At 40.2% G+C, this 24432-nt stretch overlaps 5 protein-coding genes across 5 annotated transcripts; 3 read left to right on the top strand and 2 right to left on the bottom strand.

The window, feature by feature from the left end:
* The first annotated feature begins 51 nt into the window (after window positions 1–51).
* Window positions 52–1932, top strand: LOC133965912 (glutathione S-transferase A4-like). Its single transcript, XM_062400506.1, has 7 exons — window positions 52–130; window positions 224–346; window positions 430–481; window positions 772–904; window positions 1003–1138; window positions 1377–1502; window positions 1584–1932. Exons 2-7 carry the CDS (start codon window positions 260–262, stop codon window positions 1710–1712), a joined length of 663 nt encoding a protein of 220 aa, XP_062256490.1. The 5' UTR covers window positions 52–130; window positions 224–259; the 3' UTR covers window positions 1713–1932.
* A 957-nt stretch (window positions 1933–2889) lies between these two features.
* Window positions 2890–4795, top strand: LOC133965913 (glutathione S-transferase A4-like). The gene is made up of 7 exons (XM_062400507.1): window positions 2890–3024; window positions 3118–3239; window positions 3323–3374; window positions 3635–3767; window positions 3866–4001; window positions 4240–4365; window positions 4447–4795. The coding sequence occupies exons 2-7, from the start codon at window positions 3153–3155 to the stop codon at window positions 4573–4575; spliced, it is 663 nt and encodes a 220-aa protein (XP_062256491.1). The 5' UTR covers window positions 2890–3024; window positions 3118–3152; the 3' UTR covers window positions 4576–4795.
* Window positions 4796–6873: 2078 nt separating this feature from the next.
* LOC133965914 (glutathione S-transferase A4-like) lies at window positions 6874–9271 on the top strand. Its single transcript, XM_062400508.1, has 7 exons — window positions 6874–7020; window positions 7114–7234; window positions 7317–7368; window positions 7941–8073; window positions 8172–8307; window positions 8725–8850; window positions 8923–9271. The coding sequence occupies exons 2-7, from the start codon at window positions 7148–7150 to the stop codon at window positions 9049–9051; spliced, it is 663 nt and encodes a 220-aa protein (XP_062256492.1). The 5' UTR covers window positions 6874–7020; window positions 7114–7147; the 3' UTR covers window positions 9052–9271.
* A 185-nt stretch (window positions 9272–9456) lies between these two features.
* tmem14a (transmembrane protein 14A) lies at window positions 9457–11455 on the bottom strand. The gene is made up of 5 exons (XM_062400511.1): window positions 11368–11455; window positions 10977–11053; window positions 10791–10892; window positions 10203–10290; window positions 9457–10081 (listed from the first exon to the last, which is right to left on the bottom strand). The coding sequence occupies exons 2-5, from the start codon at window positions 11044–11046 to the stop codon at window positions 10039–10041; spliced, it is 303 nt and encodes a 100-aa protein (XP_062256495.1). The 5' UTR covers window positions 11047–11053; window positions 11368–11455; the 3' UTR covers window positions 9457–10038.
* Window positions 11456–13560: 2105 nt separating this feature from the next.
* Window positions 13561–24028, bottom strand: agpat5 (1-acylglycerol-3-phosphate O-acyltransferase 5 (lysophosphatidic acid acyltransferase, epsilon)). The gene is made up of 8 exons (XM_062400505.1): window positions 23135–24028; window positions 22502–22571; window positions 22280–22395; window positions 22091–22180; window positions 21116–21206; window positions 20115–20276; window positions 16618–16741; window positions 13561–15981 (listed from the first exon to the last, which is right to left on the bottom strand). Exons 1-8 carry the CDS (start codon window positions 23351–23353, stop codon window positions 15756–15758), a joined length of 1098 nt encoding a protein of 365 aa, XP_062256489.1. The 5' UTR covers window positions 23354–24028; the 3' UTR covers window positions 13561–15755.
* Between the last annotated feature and the right edge of the window lie 404 nt (window positions 24029–24432).

The raw sequence follows: 24432 nt of genomic DNA, 5'->3' as shown, positions 1-24432 counted from the left end.
AAACCAACCAACCAATGACAGCCTCTGTGTGTTTTCTCCACCTTCACCCTTTTTTGTATCTTCTGCAGGTACAACTCACACTTTGCTTCCATCGGCCACTTCTCCCACAGCTGAACTCAGCCCTGCTCGTGTAAGTCTGCTGAACTCAGATTAAACACTTGCACCCTCGTGTTCAGGCAGTTTTATCTCTAATTAGTGTTTTGTCCTTTTTGTTCATTTCTAGCTTTACAGATTTGTATCCCCCCTAAAAAACCAAACCATGGCTGGAAAAGTTGTGCTCACCTACTTCGACGGCAGAGGGAGAATGGAGTCGATCCGCTGGCTTCTGGCTGCAGCGGAGGTGGAGGTGAATAAAACTTTCTTTGCTTCTATTCCTCTAGTTTTATTGCTTTTGAAGTAAAAGCAAACAAACTTCTGTTGCATTCACAGTTCGAAGAGGTTTTCCTGACGACCCGGGAGCAGTATGAGAAAATCCTCAGTGGTGAGTTGTTTGCTTACTCTTTACCTTAAACCAAAGAATCACCAGGGTGTGTCAGGTATTTGTCCAACAATAGACACGGCCTCTTTTAACGTGAAGCAATCTTAACCGTTTGAGGAGATAATCTCAAGTATCACGTGTTGCTGGGTGACTTAGTGTTTTATTGCCCTTTGCCCCCTGCCCCTGTGCCCCCTGCTCCTGTATCCTCTGCCCCTGTGCCCCCTGCTCCTGTATCCTCTGCCCCTGTGTCCCCTGCCCCTGTGTCTCCTGCCTCTGTGTCTCCTGCTCTGCAGACGGAGATCTCATGTTCCAGCAGGTTCCCCTGGTGGAAATAGACGGCATGAAGCTCGTTCAGACCAAGGCGATCCTGCAATACATCGCAGAGAAGTACAATCTCCATGGCAAAGATCTCAAAGACAAAGTCATGTATGATCCCCTCGTTCCTTAATGTATTTCACTACTGTGTGCTGGGATGTTTTTACTACATGGATGTGTTATGGTAAAATGTCGATGTTTCTCCTCAGGATCAACATGTACTCAGAGGGAACCATGGATCTCATGGAGATGATAATGACGCTGCCGTTTGTCAAGGATAAACAACCCAAACTGGACAATATTGAAACCAAAGCAAAGGAGCGCTATCTGCCTGTGTTTGAAAAGGTACTAATACACCTACTGTATATCTGAAATAGCACCGGGTGCCAACCTCTACCACAACAGTCCCCTTAGGAAAACACATTTAAATGAAGTAGATCAAGGTTTTTAACTTTTATCTTTGCACACACACGCAGTTAATCATCTCAGTTAAAATCACTTAATGATGTAAAACTGGCCCGTTGATCATTATATGTGATTGTTTATGATAAATGAGATGAGCGTCTCTGCCGAACTCTCTCAGGCTCTGTCTGGACCTGTGTACCTGGTGGGAGGTAAACTGAGCTGTGCAGATGTGCAGCTGATGGAATGCACCCTGATGCTAGAGGAGAAGTTTCCGGCGATCCTCGCGGACTTCAGCAACGTCAAGGTAAATGTTACACAATGTTTGAGCCCTGAGATAACAGATTTATAATAAGTGTTACAACCAAATCTGAATTCTGCGTTACAGTCTTTCCAGGGCAGGATGAGCCGGGTCCCAGGCCTCAGCAAGTTTCTGCAGCCGGGCAGCAAGAGGAAGCCGCAGCCAGACGACGTCTATGTGAAGACGGCCATGGAGGTGTTGAGACTCAAGTTGTAATTTCCACAAGCTTTTGTTGAACATCTGGTACACTCGTCAAACATCTAACGACGAGTAGAACAGACATATTTACTGTTTTATTTTGAGCTGAATACTGCACTGAGGTAAAAGCACAAATCCATTTGTTACCATAGGAAATTATGTGGTTATTTTTGATAACAATCAGTGAATTAAATGAAGTGAAGATGCCACTAAATAAAGAATCTATTTCTGGACAACATTTGAGAAGTTGCTGTTTTTTTTCTTTTTTTCGTGTTGAACATATGGAAAAACATTAGACCTGCTACACAAAAAGAAAATCATAATGTTAAGAATCAAACTCACACTGGCTATGAATAAAAACACGTTGAAATCATTTCCCCCTCAATGATAAATAATGTGAGAATTCAGGAATGCACTTAAGTAATTCGAATATTTCAGTTTAATATCCTGCAGGACATAACAGTGGTAGTGTAAACTGTTAATTGCCACTGCCAAGACAAACAATAACAGCCACAAATGTCAAGTACAGAGGAAATGTATTTTATATACAGTCTGTGTACAGAAGATTACATTGTACTGTATGGCTGAGAGGTATCTGTATCTAAATGTGGGGGAAATGTTGTTTATTTTAGGAGAAATAATCACATGATTCCAGTGCAGCCACAAGGCCAAAGACAACAAAGGTTCGCTCCATTTGCTTATATGGCTTAATGTGAAATAGGGGCCAGAGTGAACGCTACATAATGTGCGGTAAAATCACATGAGTGTTAGGGCCGTTTTAAAATAATCTGCGATATTTAAACAACAAGATTATACAACAGTATGTAGTTCTGGATTATCAACAAAGAAGCCGGTTCGCCCAGTATCAGACTGGTTTTTACAATGAAATATAAAAGATATATTTATAGATGTCAATATGTCATAAATGATTGCAGCAACATATAATAACTGTAGTTTTAAAAAGCCGAACTTGGATGTGAATCGAAGCTCAAGTTCCCTGTGTCACCTCGAGCCCTGATATCTAACCAATAGCGACATTATTTTTCAGAAGGGAGCAGCAGATGTCTGATGAGAAGGATGAGACTCGTGGAAACCCCACTGACTGAGAGTATCTCATGGGAGACGTTTTTGAATGGAGCAGCGTGCTCACCGCTTTCGAGCACTTCATCATTGGCTCCCTCTTCTGGAGCCACGTGGTCTAAACCAACCAACCAATGACAGCCTCTGTGTGTTTTCTCCACCTTCACCCTTTTTTGTATCCTCTGCAGGAACAACTCACACTTGGCTTCCATCGGCCACTTCTCCCACAGCTGAACTCAGCCCTGCTCGTGTAAGTCTGCTGAACTCAGATTAAACACTTGCACCCTCGTGTTCAGGCAGTTTTATCTCTAATTAGTGTTTTCTCCTTTTTGTTCATTTCTAGCTTTACAGATTTGTATCCCCCCTAAAAACCAAACCATGGCAGGAAAAGTTGTGCTCACCTACTTCGACGGCAGAGGGAGAATGGAGACGATCCGCTGGCTTCTGGCTGCAGCGGAGGTGGAGGTGAATAAAACTTGCTTTGCTTCTATTCCTCTAGTTTTATTGCTTTTGAAGTAAAAGCAAACAAACTTCTGTTGCATTCACAGTTCGAAGAGGTTTTCCTGACGACCCGGGAGCAGTATGAGAAACTCCTCAGTGGTGAGTTGTTTGCTTACTCTTTACCTTAAACCAAAGAATCACCAGGGTGTGTCAGGTATTTGTCCAACAATAAACACGGCCTCTTTTAACGTGAAGCAATCTTAACCGTTTGAGGAGATAATCTCAAGTATCACGTGTTGCTGGGTGACTTAGTGTTTTATTGCCCTTTGCCCCCTGCCCCTGTGCCCCCTGCTCCTGTATCCTCTGCCCCTGTGTCCCCTGCCCCTGTGTCTCCTGCCTCTGTGTCTCCTGCTCTGCAGACGGAGATCTCATGTTCCAGCAGGTTCCCCTGGTGGAAATAGACGGCATGAAGCTCGTTCAGACCAAGGCGATCCTGCAATACATCGCAGAGAAGTACAATCTCCATGGCAAAGATCTCAAAGACAAAGTCATGTATGATCCCCTCGTTCCTTAATGTATTTCATTACTGTGTGCTGGGATGTTTTTACTACATGGATGTGTTATGGTAAAATGTCGATGTTTCTCCTCAGGATCAACATGTACTCAGAGGGAACCATGGATCTCATGGAGATGATAATGACGCTGCCGTTTGTCAAGGATAAACAACCCAAACTGGACAATATTGAAACCAAAGCAAAGGAGCGCTATCTGCCTGTGTTTGAAAAGGTACTAATACACCTACTGTATATCTGAAATAGCACCGGGTGCCAACCTCTACCACAACAGTCCCCTTAGGAAAACACATTTAAATGAAGTAGATCCAGGTTTTTAACTTTTATCTTTGCACACACACGCAGTTAATCATCTCAGTTAAAATCACTTAATGATGTAAAACTGGCCCGTTGATCATTATATGTGATTGTTTATGATAAATGAGATGAGCGTCTCTGCCGAACTCTCTCAGGCTCTGTCTGGACCTGTGTACCTGGTGGGAGGTAAACTGAGCTGTGCAGATGTGCAGCTGATGGAATGCACCCTGATGCTAGAGGAGAAGTTTCCGGCGATCCTCGCGGACTTCAGCAACGTCAAGGTAAATGTTACACAATGTTTGAGCCCTGAGATAACAGATTTATAATAAGTGTTACAACCAAATCTGAATTCTGCGTTACAGTCTTTCCAGGGCAGGATGAGCCGGGTCCCAGGCCTCAGCAAGTTTCTGCAGCCGGGCAGCAAGAGGAAGCCGCAGCCAGACGACGTCTATGTGAAGACGGTCATGGAGGTGTTGAGACCCAAGTTTTAATTTCCTGCAGCTTCTGTTGAACATCTGGTACACCCCTCAAACATCTAACGATGAGTAGAACAGCCATATTTATGAATTTATTTTTCGATGAATACTGCACTGAGGTAAAAGCACAAATCCACTCGGTACCATAGGAAATTATCTTGTTATTTTTTAGAACAATCAGTGAATTATATGAAGTGGAGATGACACTAAATAAATAATCTATTTCTGTTCAACATTTGAGAAGCTGCCGTTTCTTTTCTTTTTTTGTCAAACAAATGGAATATCACCAGACCTGCTACACAAAAAGAAAATCATAATGTTAAGAATCAAACTCACACTGGCTATAAATAAAATACATTAGAATCATTTCCCCTTCAATGATATAGAACATGAGATTTCAGGAATACACTTAGGTCATTTGAATATTTCAGTTTAATATCCTGCAGCACAAAACTGTAAACGGCCACTTTCAAGACAAACAATAACACCCACAAATGTCATGTACATCTGTTGTGCTGAGCGAATACATCAGTGAATAAAGACAAAATTAAAGAATATAAAATCATAAGGTTTACAAAAAAAGTTTGATCAGCGGAGAGATTAATTACAAAATGTTGAATTTAAGTCTGGTTTGAACGCCCGGCCCTGGAAGCTTATATAAGGATTCTGTTCCCATGAAACTTAACACTGATCATGTATTAAAGCAGGTGATGGTTTGAGTGGTTTTAACTGTTTTTTAATGTACTGACTGATCAGTGTTTTTCTGTATTTGGTGGGAAATAACAATCTACAAAATAAGCTTAAAATTCCATAACTGATGGTTTGGAATAAATCAAAACACAACACATTTAAACATCACGCTGTCGTGTCAGTGCTTGTTATAACACATAGCAGATGACTGGTGCTGACAGGGAACTATGTTTCCTTTGTTCATTCACAGGCCGACAGTGTCTCCTCAGACTGGTTGGTGCTGTTCATGCACTCACGCCATGATCAGGAGCAAAAGTCGAAACACCATTAACAAACTGCAAGAAGAAAAGAGGAAAGGCCTTTTATTTACAGTCTGTGTACAGAAGATTACATTGTACTGTATGGCCGAGAGGTCTCTGCATCTAAAGGTGGGGAAAATAAGTTGTTTGTTTTAGAAGAAATAATCACATGATTCCAGTGCAGCGCCAAGGCCAAAGACAACGATGGTTCGCTCCATTTGCCTACATGTCACAACCCACAGGAGGGCGGGGCTTCATGTGGAATCAAATCAAATCAAAGTTTATTGTCACATGCACCAATGACCGCGTCATCGGAGCAGTGAAATTCTTATGACATGGCAGGCAAACATCTACGCAGTAGGCGACCTTACAAAATGACAAAAAAAACAACATACTATGTAACATAACATATAACATATAACACAGTCAAGTGAATATTAAATTAAGTAATATGAATATATGTATAACATAACAATCAAATTAAAGTCAAAGTTAAATGAAGCAGCATGAAATAGGTGCCAGAGTGAACACTACATAATGTTTGGTGAGATCACATGAGTGTGAGGGCCGTCCTAAAATGAATCGGTACGATATATAAAGAACAAGATTATACAACAGTATGTAGTTCTGGATTATCAACAAAGAAGCTGGTTCGCCCAGTATCAGACTGGTTTTTACAATGAAATATAAAAGTCATATTTAGAAATGTAATTATGTCATAAATGATTGGAGCAACATCTAATAATCATAACACCAACAATGATGATTATTGGTAACAATATGATTGCAATAATTGTATAGTACATACATAGTTAAAAATATAACTACAACAACTATTTTTTTTTTGTTTTTAAATCAGCCTCTTTATTGCTGATCTTGAGCTACATATATACAGATGATAAGAAGCCCTGTTCTCCTGCAACATGTCCCCCCCCCCCCTCCTTTGGCCACAAAGTCACATGAAGATGATGATGTCCGGGAAGTGGAATGAGGAAGTGGAGAGCAGGTCAGAGGTCCAGAGTAGAGCTGTGTTTCACAGTTACACATCATGCACGATAATAAATCTGTATCAATGTCCTGGTTGATGAAACAATCTCACTTCTTATCTAAGTGTAGTTTTAAAAAGCCGAACTTGGATGTGAATCGAAGCTCAAGTTCCCTGTGTCACCTCGAGCCCTGATATCTAACCAATAGCGACATCATTTTCAGAAGGGCGCAGCAGATGTCTGACTGAGAGTATCTCATGGGAAAAGTTTTTGAATGGAGCGGCATGCTCACCACTTTCAAGCACTTCATCATTGGCTCCCTCTTCTGGAGCCACGTGGTCTAAACCAACCAACCAACGGCAGCCTCTCCGTGTTTTCTCAACTTTCACCGTGTTTCTTATCCTCTGAAGGAATAAAGTTATATAACAACTCACACTTTGCTTCCATCGGCTACTTCTCCCACAGCTGAACTCAGCCCTGCTCGTGTAAGTCTGCTGAACTCAGATTAAACACTTGCACCCTCGTGTTCAGGCAGTTTTATCTCTAATTAGTTTTTTCTCCTTTTTGTTCATTTCAAGCTTCACAGTTTTGTATCCCCCTAAAAGCCAAACCATGGCTGGAAAAGTTGTGCTCACCTACTTCGACGGCAGAGGGAAAATGGAGTCGATCCGCTGGCTTCTGGCTGCAGCGGAGGTGGAGGTGAATAAAACTTGCTTTGCTTCTATTCCTCTAGTTTTATTGCTTTTGAAGTAAAGCAAACAAACTTCTGTTGCATTCACAGTTCGAAGAGGTTTTCCTGACGACCCGGGAGCAGTATGAGAAACTCCTCAGTGGTGAGTTGTCTGCATACAGCTGATTAAAAATAAAAAGTAGTTTCTGTGTTTTCCAAATCAGTGAGAGTTTTCAGTGCGATTTATTTTATTATTAGCGCCACCTATCGGCTGGGAAACACACCACTCACTTTATTTGAACTATAACCTGTAACCAGGTGAAGGGTTTTACTCAATGGATGTCTGGATCAGCTGAGACTGTTACCCCCTGTGTTGTTATGCATTTAAACTAAACTGGTGTGTGGGATTTTAAAGAAGAACTGCAGATTATTCAGCACCTGCTTTTGAGTCAAATTCTGCCCCCCCCCATAGAGATATGTTTCCTTTACACTTTACCTCAACCAAAGAATCACCAGGTTGTGTCAGGTATTTGTTCAACAATAGACACAGCAACTCCCCTGTGTGCTCAGACCAAGCCTCTTCTAATGTGAAGCAATCTTAACCTTTTGAGGAGATAGTCTCAAGTATCACTTGATGCTGAAATTCACAGGTAACATGCACTTGGTGACTTAGTGTTTTACTGCCCTGTGTCCTCTGCCCCTGTGTCTCCTGCCCCTGTGTCTCCTGCTCTTCAGACGGAGATCTCATGTACCAGCAGGTTCCCCTGGTGGAAATAGACGGCATGAAGCTCATCCAGACCAAGGCGATCCTGCAATACATCGCAGAGAAGTACAATCTCCATGGCAAAGATCTCAAAGACAAAGTCATGTATGATCCCCTTGTTCCTTAATGTATTTCATTACTGTGTGCTGGGATGTTTTTACTACATAGATGTGTAATGGTAAAATGTCGATGCTTCTCCTTAGGATCAACATGTACTCAGAGGGATTGATAGATCTCATGGAAATGATAATGATGCTGCCGTTTGTCACGGATAAACAACCCAAACTGGACATTATTGAAACCAAAGCAAAGGAGCGCTATCTGCCTGTGTTTGAAAAGGTACTAATACACCTACTGAATATCTGAAATAGCACCGGGTGCCAACCTCTGCCACAACAGTCACCTTAGGAAAACACATTTAAATTAACTAAATCCAGGTTTTTATCTTTGCACGGACTCATAAATATCAGTCCTATAGTTCTGAAAATCCTGGATCTGCACCAGAATTGAATGGCTTCTTCCCTGACCCACGCTGCATCCTTCTACCCAGTTTCATTTATATCCGTCCAGAACCTTTTGCGTAATGTTGCTAACAAACATACAAACCAGCAAGCAGACAGGGAGTGCAAACAAATCCTCTTCGGCGGAGTTAATCATCTCAGTCAAAATCACTTAATGATATAAAACTGGCCCGTTGATCATTATATGTGATTGTTTATGATAAATGAGATGAGCGTCTCTGCCGAACTCTCTCAGGCTCTGTCTGGACCTGTGTACCTGGTGGGAGGTAAACTGAGCTGTGCAGATGTGCAGCTGATGGAATGCACCCTGATGCTAGAGGAGAAGTTTCCAGCGATCCTCGCGGACTTCCGTAACGTCAAGGTAAATGTTACACAATGTTTGAGCCCAGAGATAACAGATTTATAAAAACTAGATCTGAATTCTGCGTTATAGTCTTTCCAGGGCAGGATGAGCCGGGTCCCAGGCCTCAGCAAGTTTCTGCAGCCGGGCAGCAAGAGGAAGCCGCAGCCAGACGACGTCTATGTGAAGACGGTCATGGAGGTGTTGAGACCCAAGTTTTAATTTCCTGCAGCTTCTGTTGAACATCTGGTACACTCCTCAAACATCTAACGACGAGTAGAACAGCCATATTTATGATTTTATATTGAGATAAATACTGCACTGAGGCAAAAGCACAAATCCACTCGGTACCATAGGAAATTATCTTGTTATTTTTTAGAACAATCAGTGAATTAAATGAAGTGGAGATGACACTAAATAAATAATCTATTTCTGATCAAAATTGGAGAAGCTGCCGTTTCTTTTCTTTTTTTTTCTTGTCAAACAAATGGAATATCACCAGACCTGCTACACAAAAAGAAAATCATAATGTTAAGAATCAAAATAACACTGGCTATAAATAAAAATACATTAAAATCATTTCCCCTTCAATGATATAGAATGTGAGAATTCAGGAATACACTTAGGTAATTTGAATATTTCAGTTTAATATCCTGCAGCACAAAACTGTAAACAGCCACTTTCAAGACAAACAATAACACCCACAAATGTCATGTACATCTGTTGTGCTGCTCGACTGTGAGCGAATACATCAGTGAATAAAGACAAAATTAAACAATATAAAATCAATGTAAGGTTTACAAAATAAGTTTGATCAGCGGAAAGATTAATTACAAAATGTTGAATTTAAGTCTGGTTTGAACACCCGGCCCTGGAAGCTTATATAAGGATTCTGGTCCCATGAAACTTAACACTGATCATGTATTAAAGCAGGTGATGGTTTGAGTGGTTTTAACTGTTTTTTATTGTAGTGACTGATCAGTGTTTTTCTGAATTTGGTGGGAAATAACAAAATCTACAAAATAAGCTTTAAATCCAGTTACTGATGGTTGGAATAAATCAAAGCACAACACATTTAAACATCACGCTGTCGTGTCAGTGCTTGTTATTACACGTAGCAGATGACTGGTGCTGACAGGGAACCATGTTTCCTTTGTTCATTCAGAGGTTGACAGTGTCTCCTCAGACTGGTCGGTGCTCGTCCTGCACTCACGCCATGATCAGGAGCAAAAGTCGAAACACCATTAACAAACTGCAAGAAGAAAAGAGGAAAGGCCAATCAGAAACCACTGAATCAACAAGCGCAAAATAACGTTGCACAAGCCTCACATTGCAAAACACATATCTGCACGTAGAGCAAGCCTGACTCTGACCTTAGCCCCGACATAATCCCAGCAGGCAATAATTTCCCAGACTTCTTGTATCTCATGCCCATGATTACTGCAAGGAGTCCTGAGGCAACTGAAAGACAGAAGCAATGGTTGATTAGTGGCTGGACATTCAAACCAGTTCTCCATGGTCAATGTATTCAAAACAATTCAACTTGTTTAGCGCCAAATCATAATAAATATTATCTCAAGCCCCTTTGCATAGAAGGTCAAGACCTTAAACATTACAGAGGAACCAACAATGACCAGCACTCTGGAGAAAAAGCTCCCACTAAAGAAACCTCTAGAACCAGACTCAATGTGGGCGGACATGTGGCTCGACCGGGGAAGAGAGGAGAGATGGGTAGAGAAGAGGGGTGAGAAGAGAGACAGATGGAGTGATAGAGAGAGACCAGGAACAGTTGTGTAACCATCTAGTTTCACCTCTGACCAACTAGTTGAGGGAATGAAAACAATTATGGACGATAGCAGCAACACTTAATATGATAATAATAATAATGATTTTAACAGTGACCATCGTTATGCATGTTATGATTGAAGAGCACACGAGAAGGATCCTATAGCCATACTCACTCAATGAGACCTTAATGTCCTTTGGGTCATTAGAGACATTGTAGGCACCATAAGCAGACAATCCACCAAACACTAGCCCCGCCATCAGGGACATCACGCTGCCTGCAGGGAGACACATGAGGACAATCAGGGTTTTATCATCTCGTTAACTCATCGAGCGGCCAAGCTTTCCTTTCAAGTGTCAACCTTTTCGCTTGTAGCCCATGAACCCTCCAAGGGCGATGGCCGCAGCATAGCAGAACCCGATCCAGTCCATCACCAAACTGCACACAGGGAGACAGGACACACACTTTAACACACGACTGACATTTGTCCTTGGCACTGGTCGTTTCTTTGAGCCCAGGTATGAATCTGTTCTCAATAGATTTAAAACACCAACAAGTTTCCCTCTGAAACTCTCATCCAACTTGCCAGCAGGAGGCCGGACAGGCCGCTAGATGGCACTGTGATAAAAAACATTCAACAGCAGAGGAAGACTACATTATCTATTCTGCACTCACGTTCACGCTAACTCACTGCACGTGAAGTTATTGTCGTTACAAAGTAGTTTGATTCGTCTGTGTGTGTTTATTTTTACCTTGAGTAGAAACAACAGCAGCAGCTCAACAGTACCTTCGATCTGTCACTGCACTTCCTGGTTACTGACACATACTACTGCGCATGCGTGATTTGTTAACACTGCTGCGTTCGCCGGCCGACTATAAAATGGGAATTCAAACATTTCAAAAATTGCTTTTAATATAAAAAATAGTTAAAATACAATTAAACGGATCTATATTTGAAGGACAAAACACAGTATTAGAAACAGTGGCTGAATGAGTGAGTGTATCAACTCTAGATGATCAGATGAAGTCGCTGCACTCTAACACATCATGCTGGAATTATGGGGAAAAAGTAAATTAAATAATTTCTCATGTTAATTCAACATGTAAATCTTCTTGAATTCAAGTTCAACATTTTAAGGTAAATTTTTATATCTGGACTACTTAATGGACAAGTTGTTTTAACTTCAGGTCTTTTGAGAGGAAATGGTAGTTTGCACAAATCATGTTCACATTTCTTTTTCAAGAAATAAAACAGATCTTCTTACTGATTACCCAGCATGCATTGTTTTAAGTTAAAACTCTCCTATGTTTGTATTTTATTTTTACAGCATTTTCCCCGATTGAGCTTCTTTGAACAGTGCAACACATTGCTTTATTTTAGTTATTCGGTTTCAATATAATTATGAAAGTGGATATTCATTACTATTCATTAGAGAAAAATAGGAACATGGACAGGTCCAACTCCAGGTTTTAGAAAAGGAATGTATTAAAAACCTTCATGTTCTGTTTAACTCGTGCTGTGTGGTTCTGACAGAAGTCACCACAGACTGAATTACACATTGAAACCCAAGGAGAGGGCGCAAACCCATTTTAATGCCGTCAATTTTTTTATCGCGAGATTAACGCAGAGCTGCCAACTCTCACGCTTTCGCCGTGTGACACACGCTTTTGCATGTTGGTGGTTGACTAAGTCACAATCATTTTTTAAAACATCATCGTATCAGGCCGTCATGAAGTACAAGGAGCTGGCGAGTGTGTCTGTGTGGTTCCAGATAGCGCACAGTAGCCCCGCCCCCTGCCCCCGCGCACTCGCTGAGGGAGACAGTGAGATCAGAGCTCGTTCACGTGCAGCAGCCTCTCAGTGACTCACTGCTTAACTATGAAAACAGTGAAAACACAGAGTTTCTCTGGTCTCAGCTGATCAGAGATCAGCGTCTCAGCTTCTCGATCAGAGCAGAAGCTGCAGTTGGTTTCTACCGAGCTTCAGTATCTGTGTTCGCCTCCAGTCTGACCTGCTCTCGCTTTGTTTTAATATTTCGCCAACTAGAATATATATTTTTAAGCTATTAGGCTGCAGCTATATGTTTTTATTTATTTCAAAATAGGGTACTTCTTATTTCATACATTTTCCACAAATATGGGGAGGACTCAAATAGCCCTACACAGTTCTGTGTTTAATTTGTTTCAAAGTAGGCCGACACTTGCTTGTGTATTTTGTTTGTTTGTTATTTTGTTGCTTGTCTGTTTGAGAGGCCTGACTGCTATGTTCACAGCAAACTTGAAAAAAAGAAAATATTAAGCCATGGTTTAACTGCACTATAGGCTGAGTCCTTGTTTACCTGAAATGTGCACTTTATAATTGTATTTTGTACAGCCCTGTTTGGCAATGTTGTTTTTCAATAAAATAAAACATTTGCATAAACTAAAGCAAGCCAATCCACTTTACATGTTGATAGAGCATTAAAAAATTATGGAGAAAAAATTAATGAAGGGACATTAAGAATAGATAAAATTTGCGATTAATCCTGATTCATTTTGAGTTAACTATGACATAAATGTGATTAAATATTTTAATTGTTTGACAGCACTAGTTTTAATATCATACTAGCGATCAAAGGGGGTTGCTGAGAAACACAGTACTTGACTTTAATTCAACTCCACTCCTGTTTTCTCATCATTTCAGGCTGCATAACAGAGTTATTTGAACATAGCAACTGTATGGTCTGTGTGTTCCTGAGCTGAAAGCTGTTGTGTTTTCACTGTATTTGTGGAGGAACATACACAAACAGATGAGGGTTTGAAGGTGAGCAGTCAATGTTTCCTTAAAGATACATTTATTTATTCTGGCCTGCAGCTGTCCCTCTGGCAGATCAGGATAACAGATAACAGTAGCAGAAGACGTATTATTAACCATGTGTGGAGGACAGTAGGACAAAAGAGACAAGTTGACTCTCCCCAAAGAAATTCACTTTATTTCACTCCGATTCCCCATTTCCAGAACATACACATATTAAAGGTTTCATCATTTCATAATAGTTCTCAAAAAGTGTAAATGCATTCTTTGAGCAAAATAAGCCACTATGAAGTGCAGACAATGTGACCAAGAGCTGCAGCAAGCAGCAGCTCCAGCACACTGGAGGTCACCTGCTGGAATAAAGAGCCACTGTGCCCCCCTGTGGGAGGGCTGAGGAACAACTCCTCCAGAGAGAAGGCACACATTTTCAAAAACCGTTGGCATTGAAATACTGTCTACGCAGAGTTTCCTGATGAGTTACAGTCTGATCTTGTCAGGATCAAAATAACTATAAAATGGCTGACGAGGGTCGTTTCAGAACGAGGAAGGATTATTCAAGTGAGGTATCAGAGAAACATGTAAAAATCATGAGATGTACTGTATCATGATCCACGCGAGGAAAACATATGGCAGACTGACTCTAAAGGAGGATGAGATAGCAAAACATGTAAAGTGACCTGTGGAAAATACAATGGTTTCATTCAGTAAACGACCACAATGGACACAGTGCGTTTCACAATACAGTGATGATTAGAATACAAATGGCTTTGAGTGCACAGGAACCTGTGATATTCTGTTCACATGGCTTTGTCAGCTTTTTGCTAGGTAGATATTTTCAGGTGAGCTGTAACTCAATATTAAAGGTAACAAATGCATAAAAGTTATGGAACTGCGAATAAACAATACTAATAAAAACACATAATTATCTTATATGGCCAAAAATACTTTGTTTTGGCATTGAATAATATCTTAAAGTTAATCGATATTTTACATCATAGACCATCTTTAAAGATGAATGAGATGATTGCTCTCCAAAAGTGAAGCCAAAATGTTTCAATCGCCACCTGGTGGATGGCTACAGTATAGTTCATAACACCCAACTCCTCCTTGCTTGTAACTAGCAATGGACCAAACTAAAGAGTCAAAGTATATGTTGAATAAAACATTTTCCCGTCACACTGATGTTATTTTTGGAGTGCTTACGTGTCTGGCAAGTTTGGTTTTAATTAGTTATTTGATGCTATAACAAAGAAACAAAGATTGACAGTTGAGCTGACTGGCGATTGGTGGAGCTTGTGTATCGCTCCAACCCTGATTGTTATTGTTATTGACTCCGTCTCCAATTGACGTCATTGGCGAAAGATGCCAGTTTTGTCTCTGAGATATTTTGGCTTCATTCCTGGATAGTGGGAGCAAGTGGAGAAGGGTCGTCCATCTTTATTTACTGTCTATATTTTTCATTGGTAGAACATTTTCAGCGGCCATACTCATTCCTCTATACGAGCTCATTGAGGCATCTGTACAGCTAAAAAAATATATTTTTAATAATAATAAATGGGTTTTGGAAATTAAGAAAAAAAGATGTCCTTTTTAACGGCTACATTCATTATCGCTATGTAACAAGTGCTGTCACTCTGAAGAGTTATGGTGAATATAGCAGCTGGTGTCATGTTCATGAGCTCATATAGAAGACTGCAGATCATTTATTTTATTCTACTAATGTAAAAACATCACTTGAAATTTGCAAAGTGCATAATCCTTCTGACAATTAACTTGAAAACCGGCATTTCAACCAATGTCAATGAGTCAGTGCACTTCATTATAACTGATCCATCGTCAGGAGGCTCGTGCACTCTCAGTTTCACACAGTATCTGACTATCACCTTTAAACAAGTTTTTAAACTACCCGGCACACTTTGACAAAAACATTTTTCATGAGAGCTTTAGGGAGCATGCAAAATTACTAATTTGGATAACTCATGAGGGGAAAGTCGTTTTAGAAGGGGAATATGTTTTAATATCATACTAGCAATCAAAGAGGGTTGCTGAGAAACCCAGTACTTGACTTTAATTCAACTCCACTCCTGTTTTCTCATCATTTCAGGCTGCATAACCGAGTAACGCGCAGGAACACGTAGCAAAAAAGCCTTAATTTCTCACATGTCTGTTCAGCTTTCGGCTCAAGGTCAACATTAAGCCAGACGTGCAGGATAAAGCTCTGAGCCTTGTATCAGATAACTGCTCTGCATCTGGAACACACCTTGTGTTGTTGCGATACAGGAAAATGGCACCATTTGTCTATGTGTTTTGTGAGTCTAACTGTGGCCGCCTCTGCCTGTCCATTCGTTAAGGAAACACGTTCACCCACAGCCAGCCCAGCAGCGTCCCATAAACCCAGGTCCTCGCATACAGTTTCCTGCCATTCTCTGTCAACAGTAACGGCAGTGTCAGTCCTCCCAAGATCGTCACTGACGGGAGGGTTTTCCAGAGGTTTAGCGGAGACGGTTTGCCTTCCCCTGGGAACCTGCTGATTTTTTCTGGATCCTCCGACTCATAGAAATCTGTGAGCAACCTTTATAAAAACAAACAGGGGAAATCACTTTTGAATTCAGCCCATTTTAGATATACACAGAGAGTTCATATCAACATAAAAACTGCACACAAACCACATCAAGGCTTTTCTTTAGCTTGTTTGATGTGACCAATGTTGGTTCCACTTTTCTTACGTTCGACTGATTTCAGGGCTGCAACAAATAATTATTTTTATTGTATTCAAATCGTTGCTCATTCCCCCTGCAACCATTTCAGCTCCAGTTATTTAATACCATCGGGAAACTTGAATTTTGGTCTCATTTGGGAAATCAGCTTCTTTCACTCATGAGTTGTTTTTGATATATGAGACTGCTGCTCTGTTGGATATATTTTAGAGTTTAATCTCCCTAGTAAACTTACGAGTTCATGTTGTCTTCAATATAAATTTGACTGGATCTTGTTTGGTTATTCTTGGTCAACTATTCTTTAGAATCAGATTTTTATTCTCATGTTTTCTAAGAAACAGAAGCTAAGAATCAGTAACTGAAATTCCTGGCGTTCAAGTGCAAAACATTTAAAAACCTCAACTCACTTTGCTTTAAGCATTGATGGGATAGCCTGCAATCTCATCATAAATTCTTCCCTCCCACGCTCACATACACACACATACACTTACCGGTCCTTGATTTCAAAGCGCTCGTGCAGCCACCTGCGGAAAAACAGTGGCTCTGGAGGAATTTCCTTTATATCCACACGGTCGAAGTGTATGTGGACCCGGGGACATTCTTTACACAGGAATTCTGTCAAACAGAGAAAATAAAAGAGACTAAACAAAAACAGGAAAAGCCTTTCAGCAAAACGGCACGTAGAGTAAGCACTTAAAATCAACACAAGGAGACAGTGATAGAGTGTAGAGCCACTGTGACACTGTGATGCCAAGGTCCTTCGACTCAAGAAAGGAAAGAGCTGTGATGTGAACAAAGCTTGTTGGTCATGACGGTTACATAACTGATCCTTTAAGGAACAAAAACATAGAGGTGATAATAAAATCCACTCAAAACCTGAAATACATACAAAGTTAAATTTTAGATCTAAATTAAATAAATCATCCGACCGTTCAATTGAATTTCATTTGCTTAGTGATATAACTCAAATTCTCTCTAGTCAATAAGTAAAAATGTTTTCAGTCTTAAGCCAAATCAAACTGTCAGGGTAGTGAGAGTAGTGAGAAAACCTGATGAGTGTCTGAGAAGGTCAGACATAAAAAAGTAGCCAAGTGTGAATGCTCAAGGCAACACATGTAACCCCAGAGAGCTTCAACTTCCGGTTTCCACAACAGGCGATATTTTCAGGAAACTTGGCAAGGCGACCGAAAGAGGAAACTTGACCGAAGTCCGCTGCAAGAGATTGCTTCGCCGGTGGAGCGTGCGCCTCCATCAGCTGCTGCACAGATTGAAACCGACCCTCTGTCCCAACCCGAGCCAGTTTAACAAACGCTGAAAACTCAGTGAACCCCCCTCAAAAGAAAGCAGATTTTCCACTGCGGATCATGCTTGTGTGTGTGTGTGAGCAGAACAATGCTCCAAAAACACTTATAAAAACAACCTGGAAGAGGTAAAGGAAATTAACTGTACGCTCCAAGTGATAAACAAGTCCTGATTTCAAAAAACAAACTGAAAATGTGAGAGAAGAAATCTTTAATATGTGGAAACATCTGTGTGCACAGGGGAAAGCAAACTGCTGGAAGAGACGTGCACAGAGTTGTTTCACTGAAGCACCTGATAATAATAAACTGTATTTATATAGCACCATTCATAACAAAGTTATAAAGTGCTTTACGAGACAAAACGATAAAAGCAATTTAAAATCTGTTTAAATATAAAGCCATTAATCGAAAGAAGCAAAAATTAAATCATTATGGAAATTGTATAAAAAAAAATTATGAAGGTTGAGACCACAAAGGCAGTAAAAACAAATGTATTAAAATGTGTTTTTAAGAGCGATTTAAATTAGAGCCCCAGTCACCAAGTGTCCAGTCTAGATTGTGGAAAGGCGAGCAAGTTCTTTGATGAGAACAAAGAAGTATCCAAAATGATTGAGTATTCAAAGTAGTCATTACCATTTCTGTTCTCTGATCTAAAACATTCAACTTCTAATATACAGAATGGAGAGAGTCCTGCTTCTTCCAGAACCTCGGAATGCTTTCTCAGATAAACATGATCTCTTTGCTCTAAGATAAAGTCATGGACCACATAGGGATTTTAAAATAAGGTCAGAACTCAGAACATTTCTACATTCACATCCTCCTGCTCTGAGAGTAACAAGCGAGCTCCTGGTATGATACGGGTCCTGGAATTCCAGTGATAAATCAACATGCCATCAGCATTTAAATGAAATATTTCTCAATTTCTGACAAAAGGCATTTTCCAGAGCACAAAGCTAAATTTAGTCTGTATAATACTGTGGAGTTATCCATCAAACAGTTTAACCGAGTATTTCTTCCAAGTTACATTTTAATTATTACCTCTGTGTTTGTTTGTTTTTTAGATTATGCAGTTACTACTGGACAGATTAGCATGTAGTACTTGGTGGACAGATGTGTTGTGGAAGAACCCATTCAATTTTTCATTAATTTCTCATGGGGACAACTTTAACATGTCGAGGGGACTGATATGAGTGACTGAGTGTGGGCCATTTGGTGCAGATCAAAATAAAATCTAGATCTAGTTTTATATTCACATCTATAATTCAAATGAATTGTCAAAAACTTAATCAGACAGCCTGAATGCAGCATTATGTGCCACTCCGGTTATGTTGTCTCCAATTATCAGTTTGCTCGATTATGACATCACAGTTAATGACTGAATATTTTGAAAACTCAGTATTAAGTCTTAAATCTCAGAAACTATAATTTCAGTGTTTAAAAAAAGACATCAGCTTGTAGCTTCACATTCAAATAAAGTAAACTGTTCATACTGATGAGAAACAGAAGGAACGTCAATTAGCTAAAGCCTCAGCTCCCAGCTCCTGTTGAAATTACTAAAGTCACAGTCACCACATGAGGTCAGGATGTGCGTGATGGGAAGAAAGCTTTTCTGCTTCTCTTTGTTCCGTTTGCTAGAAACACATCAATGTTTATTCCTGACTGCAGCAGGAGGGTATTTGTTTGTTTTTTAAAAACAACCGGAACAGAGAATAATCAAATCTGAAAAACACGGAGTCATGCTGTTTACAGGAAGACACAGATGTTAATAGGTGATGTTTTCTTTGTGATTAATTAAGGAGGGGGTCAACATAGTGTTGCAGGATTGATATAAACTGCCTGTGGGACCCTGGAAAGGGAATCAGCTGCTGTCAGCTGAGAGTCTATCTGCGATAGTATCAGGAGTTAAATGCTTCTTTTGTGATATACTATTTTATTATTTTATACATTAATTCTACATATTGGGTTGAATATATGGAAAGCTAGTATGTGGAAAGGTGATTCATTTTTCATTATATGATTTGTCTTTTACAGTACTCGTCTGTAAATGTAACGGTTCAAACGGTCAACAAACATGTCACGTTCCAGAGCAGAGAAAGCATTGCCATGAATTAGTGTCATTCATTATTTAAATAGCCTGTATTTACACCTGGCAATTAACCAATCAATGTGTGAGCCAAATACCAGATAGGATTTGGCTGATCTGTTCAACTTCGTGTTCTGCATGTCTTGACATCTAAAATTAACATAGGCGTTTCCAGATTCGCACAAGATCTCCAGATACAGATCCGATTTCAACGGCAGTAACAGACATTTTTATTCTAAATACTAAAACAGGAAAGGAGCGATGACTGGGCAGAACAGATCTTTCTGGAGTGGAATGATGTAAAGGCAAGCAGAAGAAAAAGTTTATTGTAAGCTTCTTCTACACTGTGGGCTTTAATTTCACAGAGCTGAGCATTGTCATGATTGCATTAGACCAGACTAACTCCCTAATAAAGGGTCTGGCCCTTCCAGTTATATATGTTCACGAAGATGTTTTTTTTTTGGACCCATTAGGGTAAAAAACCCAGATAAAAATCACGCTGTACAACCAGGTTCAATGGAGGATATTGTAATGTGTACATCTTTTTCAGGAACACATGATCAAATAACTGGATGTCTGTGGCCAACTTCCAATACCTGCTTACCTGGCATGGATGGTGCAGTTCTTCTTTGACCAGAAGAATCCAGCGTTCCCTCGTAGGCCACTGTGATGTCATACACGGCGTTCAGGTGGTCCTTCATCGACTCCATGGCTACGTGAGACGCTTTCATCCTGGGTGTTAGAGTGTGCTTCAGAACAGCCAATCCTATGGTAAAGACATGAGCAGACCAGAGCATTAGGTTTACAGACAGTGTAACTATGCAGGCTGTCACATCAGCTCACTGGACATTAATACAGCTAGTATTTAGCGTAAAAAAAAAAAAAAACTCATTGTAACCGATTGATTTTCGGCACGGTCTCTTGTTCCCCAGTCGATCCATCCTCTGCTTACTAATACCTCACTAATAGCAGATAATGTCATGTGCACATGGCGCCTCCACACAGCGATTTGTTTGGATTAAGGGGGGGAGGTGATATTCAGAGCTGCGGTCCAGAGATAGGCTTAATCTCTGCGGAATGGATGCAGTTTATGAGCTGACCTGAGAACCAGACTCCACAACAGCAGCGTAATAAACATGACACATCTCACATATTCAATGGTCAAATTATAAAGCTATGATGAAATGCACTGTCAAATTCAAGCAGAGGAAAACAGGACTTTCTGACTAGCTCTTGTAATACTGAGAGTGAGCACTGAATTCTCTGTTGTAGCTGAGAATTTAGTCTTCAAAATATTGAGTTCCATAGATTAAATATATAACAAGGAGTTTTGGAAGAAGCCGACCAGTTCATGACACAACACTAGTGATGCAATAATGATGATATAATTGAATATGGCAGTTATAATAAGCTCTACCAAATAATATTTTAACAAATTGTTGTTTCTCTGTATTTTCATTGTTTTACTGCTCTCAGGGATTAAGGCAAGAAGAAAAGGTCTGACTAAACAACTTTCTTCATTCCAACACACATTGCAACATACAAATGGTAAAACATGTGACAGAGTAGCAGTAAAGTCATAAATGGCTGATATCGTGCCAGTACCTTCTTTTGTAGCAAAAGCCTGACTGTCAGCGATAACTTTTTTCAGCTCTGGATTATACCGAGTTCCTTCTGGGAAAATGACGAGGTACATCTGAGGGGAGGAAAAGACGTTGAATAAAACCTCCTTCACGTTTAATTCCTAGCATGAACCAAACATGGTGGAATTTCTGCCAAGTACAGAAATTCGAGGAACATATTATGCTGAACTTCTAGTGTTTGAAAAAAAACTTGATAGATACTTTTAGTGTCTCACTCCTTAAAAATCGATTTGGATTCAAACTCAACAATTACCAGGAAGTTGTACCTATCTGATAAAATGCTTTAGCGCAAGTAGTGCACAAATGTATACATGCATCATTTTTTTTCATTTGCTGCAAATTATTGAGTCCTTTTCAACAATAACAAAGTCCTCACATTTGATAATGATGAAACAACAAATGTTTCATAACATAACTAGAAAGCTGCGTATTATTTTACAAATTATTTCAGAAATATTTTTCAACCGTTTAGTCAAAACATACATTTCAAAATCTGGGTCAGTCTTATTTCATGAATTTCTGTTAATGTGACAACTTGTGTTGTTGTAGACAACCTACCCACCCACCCCCACAGAGGGGAAAACACAAATCTCCCTCACTTTAATCCCAAAAAGTGATTAGAGGCGAACTCTTAGTTTCGACACCAGTTAAGATACAGTGTAACAGGAACTTCATTACTCAATATCTAATTAACATCAAATGACCAAGGCTCAAAATATTCAATTCATACATGTCGAAGCCTTAATAATATAATATGATTAGAGGGAGTTTCTTTAGATGGAATTTTGGAAGACGACTGCAGAGAAATCTGAATTCAAGTTGTGAAAGTTAAAAAAGCTTAAAATATCATAAAAGAACTTTCTTAAATGTGAAGATATAATTTCATTAAGACATTAAATATTCATGCGCTCAAGACGCCAATTTATAACAAACTTACTGGTGCTCCTGATTGGGTCTGAGTGTGGAGTTTTGTCTTCATCGCCTTCTCATTAAAATTTGCGCTTCGTTTGACATAGATCCCGCCATGCTAAAAAAAGAGAGAATCTGATTAGTGAGGAATGAAGTTTACAGTTCATTTACAACTGACATTCACGTAATGACATGCAAATACTCAGAGTAGCATTACCTGAGAGAAATACCATCCGTACAGCGGGAGCCACTTGAGTCCATCTTTCAAAACATATCTGATATGGCCAATCGCACTCTGCCTGATGGCGAGCATGTCAGCGATGATCCAGTCAGCTAAAAAGAACAAGAGTGATTATAAATACTTACACCGTCATTCACATTGATCTAAGTTTATAAAAGCTGCACATTCATATGTAATATATATATATATATATATTACCTGTACATTGATGATTAGACATGTAGATGACGTTCTCTTTGTTCTTTGGTATATCTCCATATATAACAATCTACAGAGAAAGGAACAAAAGCAGGTTTACACAGACGTACAGTTACATAAACAGACTTTTCTTTCTTGTTTTAAATATTTAAACTGCTTGAGGGATTTAGTTGCAGCCTAGACATGTTGTTCTACAAAAACCTTCAAAGACTGCAGCTTTTCATAGATCCTGAAGGAATTTATTGAGAAACTTTCCTTCTAATCTATTCAGGCGCGCCCCAACTGAAGCAGCTTACAACACAAACAGCATCATATCAGAGACTGAGGTTATATGTACGACACTATCACAGTCAAATGAACAAGGAGTGGCAGCAACAGGGCAGAAGAATGCAGACTTTCTGGTTGTTCTCCCTCATCATACCCTTGTTATTTCATTTGTCAAATAAATAAACCTACAAAAATATACTGATCTGTGCAGAGTGACCACATCAGATCAAAGTCAAGTTAAAAAGTGCGCAGGTACACAGTCAGAGGCCACTCAGAGTGGTGGTATTTTGATTAATAAACAATCTATCATCATCAGTTTAATCTGAAACAATGGGATTGTGTGTTGGATAGTGGTGGATCACTTGCCTCCACTCCTGTGTAGTTCTCAAAGAAGAAGAGGACCATGCTCTGGTAGATGGAGTACAGCCTGTCGTCTACTCTGTGGTACACTCTCGCTGGCAGGACAGTTGACAGGAGACGCCAGACTCCCCACGACAGCATGTAAGCCGGGGCTGTTCCCAGCATGACCGTGGCTGGGAACCAGTACCGCAGCGAGTGTGTGTGCACGACCAGGGAGAGCAGCATGGTCCCGACCCCTGGCTGCACCTAGGCAGCGACAAACCCTGAAGAAAGGCACGGGGCCAGGCTAAATGGCAGACTATCTATCCCGCGCCACACCTGGCCCGCTTTCTGCACACCTGTCCTGACAAGTCAGCATAAGAAAGCGAGGAGGCTCCAGAGGCAGCGGAGAGGAGGGGGAGTGAAGAGCTAGCTCGGCTAAAGCTAATTGTAACCTTGTGTGCACGCCGCAGTTAGCCGCGCCGGTTTAAGCGCTAACAGCCTCCCATACTGCGACACACAAAAAGCCAAACAACCCACTGTTATCCGATTAGTTTCGTCATCGCAGTGCGGCGGACCGGAACACGACCTCAGCCAGAACTGCGAACATTTAGAGGAAGTTACCGGGAAGTGTTAGCGCGCTGGCTTTAACGTGCGGGGAAGTTTTAACTGACGCCGCATCTGACACAAACAGTCTCCTCTGACGTGCACGCGACCGGAAACACGGGGAAACTCAACCGTCAGCGGGGATATTCAAAATATAAATAATTTTCTTTCTTCTCCTCCAGTTTCCATCTTTCTCCACTTAGCTGTTCAGAACTAGCTTCTTGCGGCGAATGTCACACACGCCTCCCTACGTAACGACACTCCGTAACATCGGCCGAGCTGATTGGCCGACTGACGGAGGAGAAGCTGGCCAATGGGCGTTCTGATATTAAAGGGATCGGCCACTCTTTTTAAAAGTTTAAATGTTTTGTTTTCCTACATGTCAATAAAAAGTAATCTTAAAGAAAATGGGAGGATGAAAAATATATAATAAGAAAATATTTGTTTGAGTCAGTCAAGTATGATTGCTTAAGCAGATTTGTTTGGAATAACTTTTTGAATATATTTTTACCTTTTAATTTTTTGTCAAGGCTTAGTTAGGTATGAAGTTTGAAGGATGAAAAATGACATGATCTAAATAAAAGGCCTGGAAGAAAAATATACCTACAATCTGTGATTCCTGATGACTCAACAAATATATCCCCAAAAACAACGATGGGAGTTAAAATTAAATAAAAAATAGTATCTTCATGAATTCAATTTGATGAAATTTTGTGTAA

Source organism: Platichthys flesus, chromosome 12 (genome assembly GCF_949316205.1).
Source record: "Platichthys flesus chromosome 12, fPlaFle2.1, whole genome shotgun sequence".
In the NCBI taxonomy this organism is placed as follows: Eukaryota; Metazoa; Chordata; class Actinopteri; order Pleuronectiformes; family Pleuronectidae; genus Platichthys; species Platichthys flesus.
This window is presented reverse-complemented; position numbering and strand designations above follow the sequence as displayed.

Coding starts and splice junctions, on each gene's coding strand:
- LOC133965912 (XM_062400506.1), top strand. CDS start 260: ATGGCTGGAAAAGTTGTGCTCACCTACTTCGACGGCAGAGGGAGAATG. Junction 347..429: donor TGGCTGCAGCGGAGGTGGAG/GTGAATAAAACT, acceptor TTGCATTCACAG/TTCGAAGAGGTTTTCCTGAC. Junction 905..1,002: donor GATCTCAAAGACAAAGTCAT/GTATGATCCCCT, acceptor GTTTCTCCTCAG/GATCAACATGTACTCAGAGG.
- LOC133965913 (XM_062400507.1), top strand. CDS start 3,153: ATGGCAGGAAAAGTTGTGCTCACCTACTTCGACGGCAGAGGGAGAATG. Junction 3,375..3,634: donor GTATGAGAAACTCCTCAGTG/GTGAGTTGTTTG, acceptor CCTGCTCTGCAG/ACGGAGATCTCATGTTCCAG. Junction 4,366..4,446: donor CGGACTTCAGCAACGTCAAG/GTAAATGTTACA, acceptor TCTGCGTTACAG/TCTTTCCAGGGCAGGATGAG.
- LOC133965914 (XM_062400508.1), top strand. CDS start 7,148: ATGGCTGGAAAAGTTGTGCTCACCTACTTCGACGGCAGAGGGAAAATG. Junction 7,235..7,316: donor TGGCTGCAGCGGAGGTGGAG/GTGAATAAAACT, acceptor TTGCATTCACAG/TTCGAAGAGGTTTTCCTGAC. Junction 8,851..8,922: donor CGGACTTCCGTAACGTCAAG/GTAAATGTTACA, acceptor TCTGCGTTATAG/TCTTTCCAGGGCAGGATGAG.
- tmem14a (XM_062400511.1), bottom strand. CDS start 11,046: ATGGACTGGATCGGGTTCTGCTATGCTGCGGCCATCGCCCTTGGAGGG. Junction 10,893..10,976: donor CATGGGCTACAAGCGAAAAG/GTTGACACTTGA, acceptor GTCTCCCTGCAG/GCAGCGTGATGTCCCTGATG. Junction 10,082..10,202: donor GGGATTATGTCGGGGCTAAG/GTCAGAGTCAGG, acceptor TTCTTCTTGCAG/TTTGTTAATGGTGTTTCGAC.
- agpat5 (XM_062400505.1), bottom strand. CDS start 23,353: ATGCTGCTCTCCCTGGTCGTGCACACACACTCGCTGCGGTACTGGTTC. Junction 22,572..23,134: donor AGAACTACACAGGAGTGGAG/GCAAGTGATCCA, acceptor CTTTCTCTGTAG/ATTGTTATATATGGAGATAT. Junction 20,277..21,115: donor GGCTTTTGCTACAAAAGAAG/GTACTGGCACGA, acceptor TCTTTACCATAG/GATTGGCTGTTCTGAAGCAC.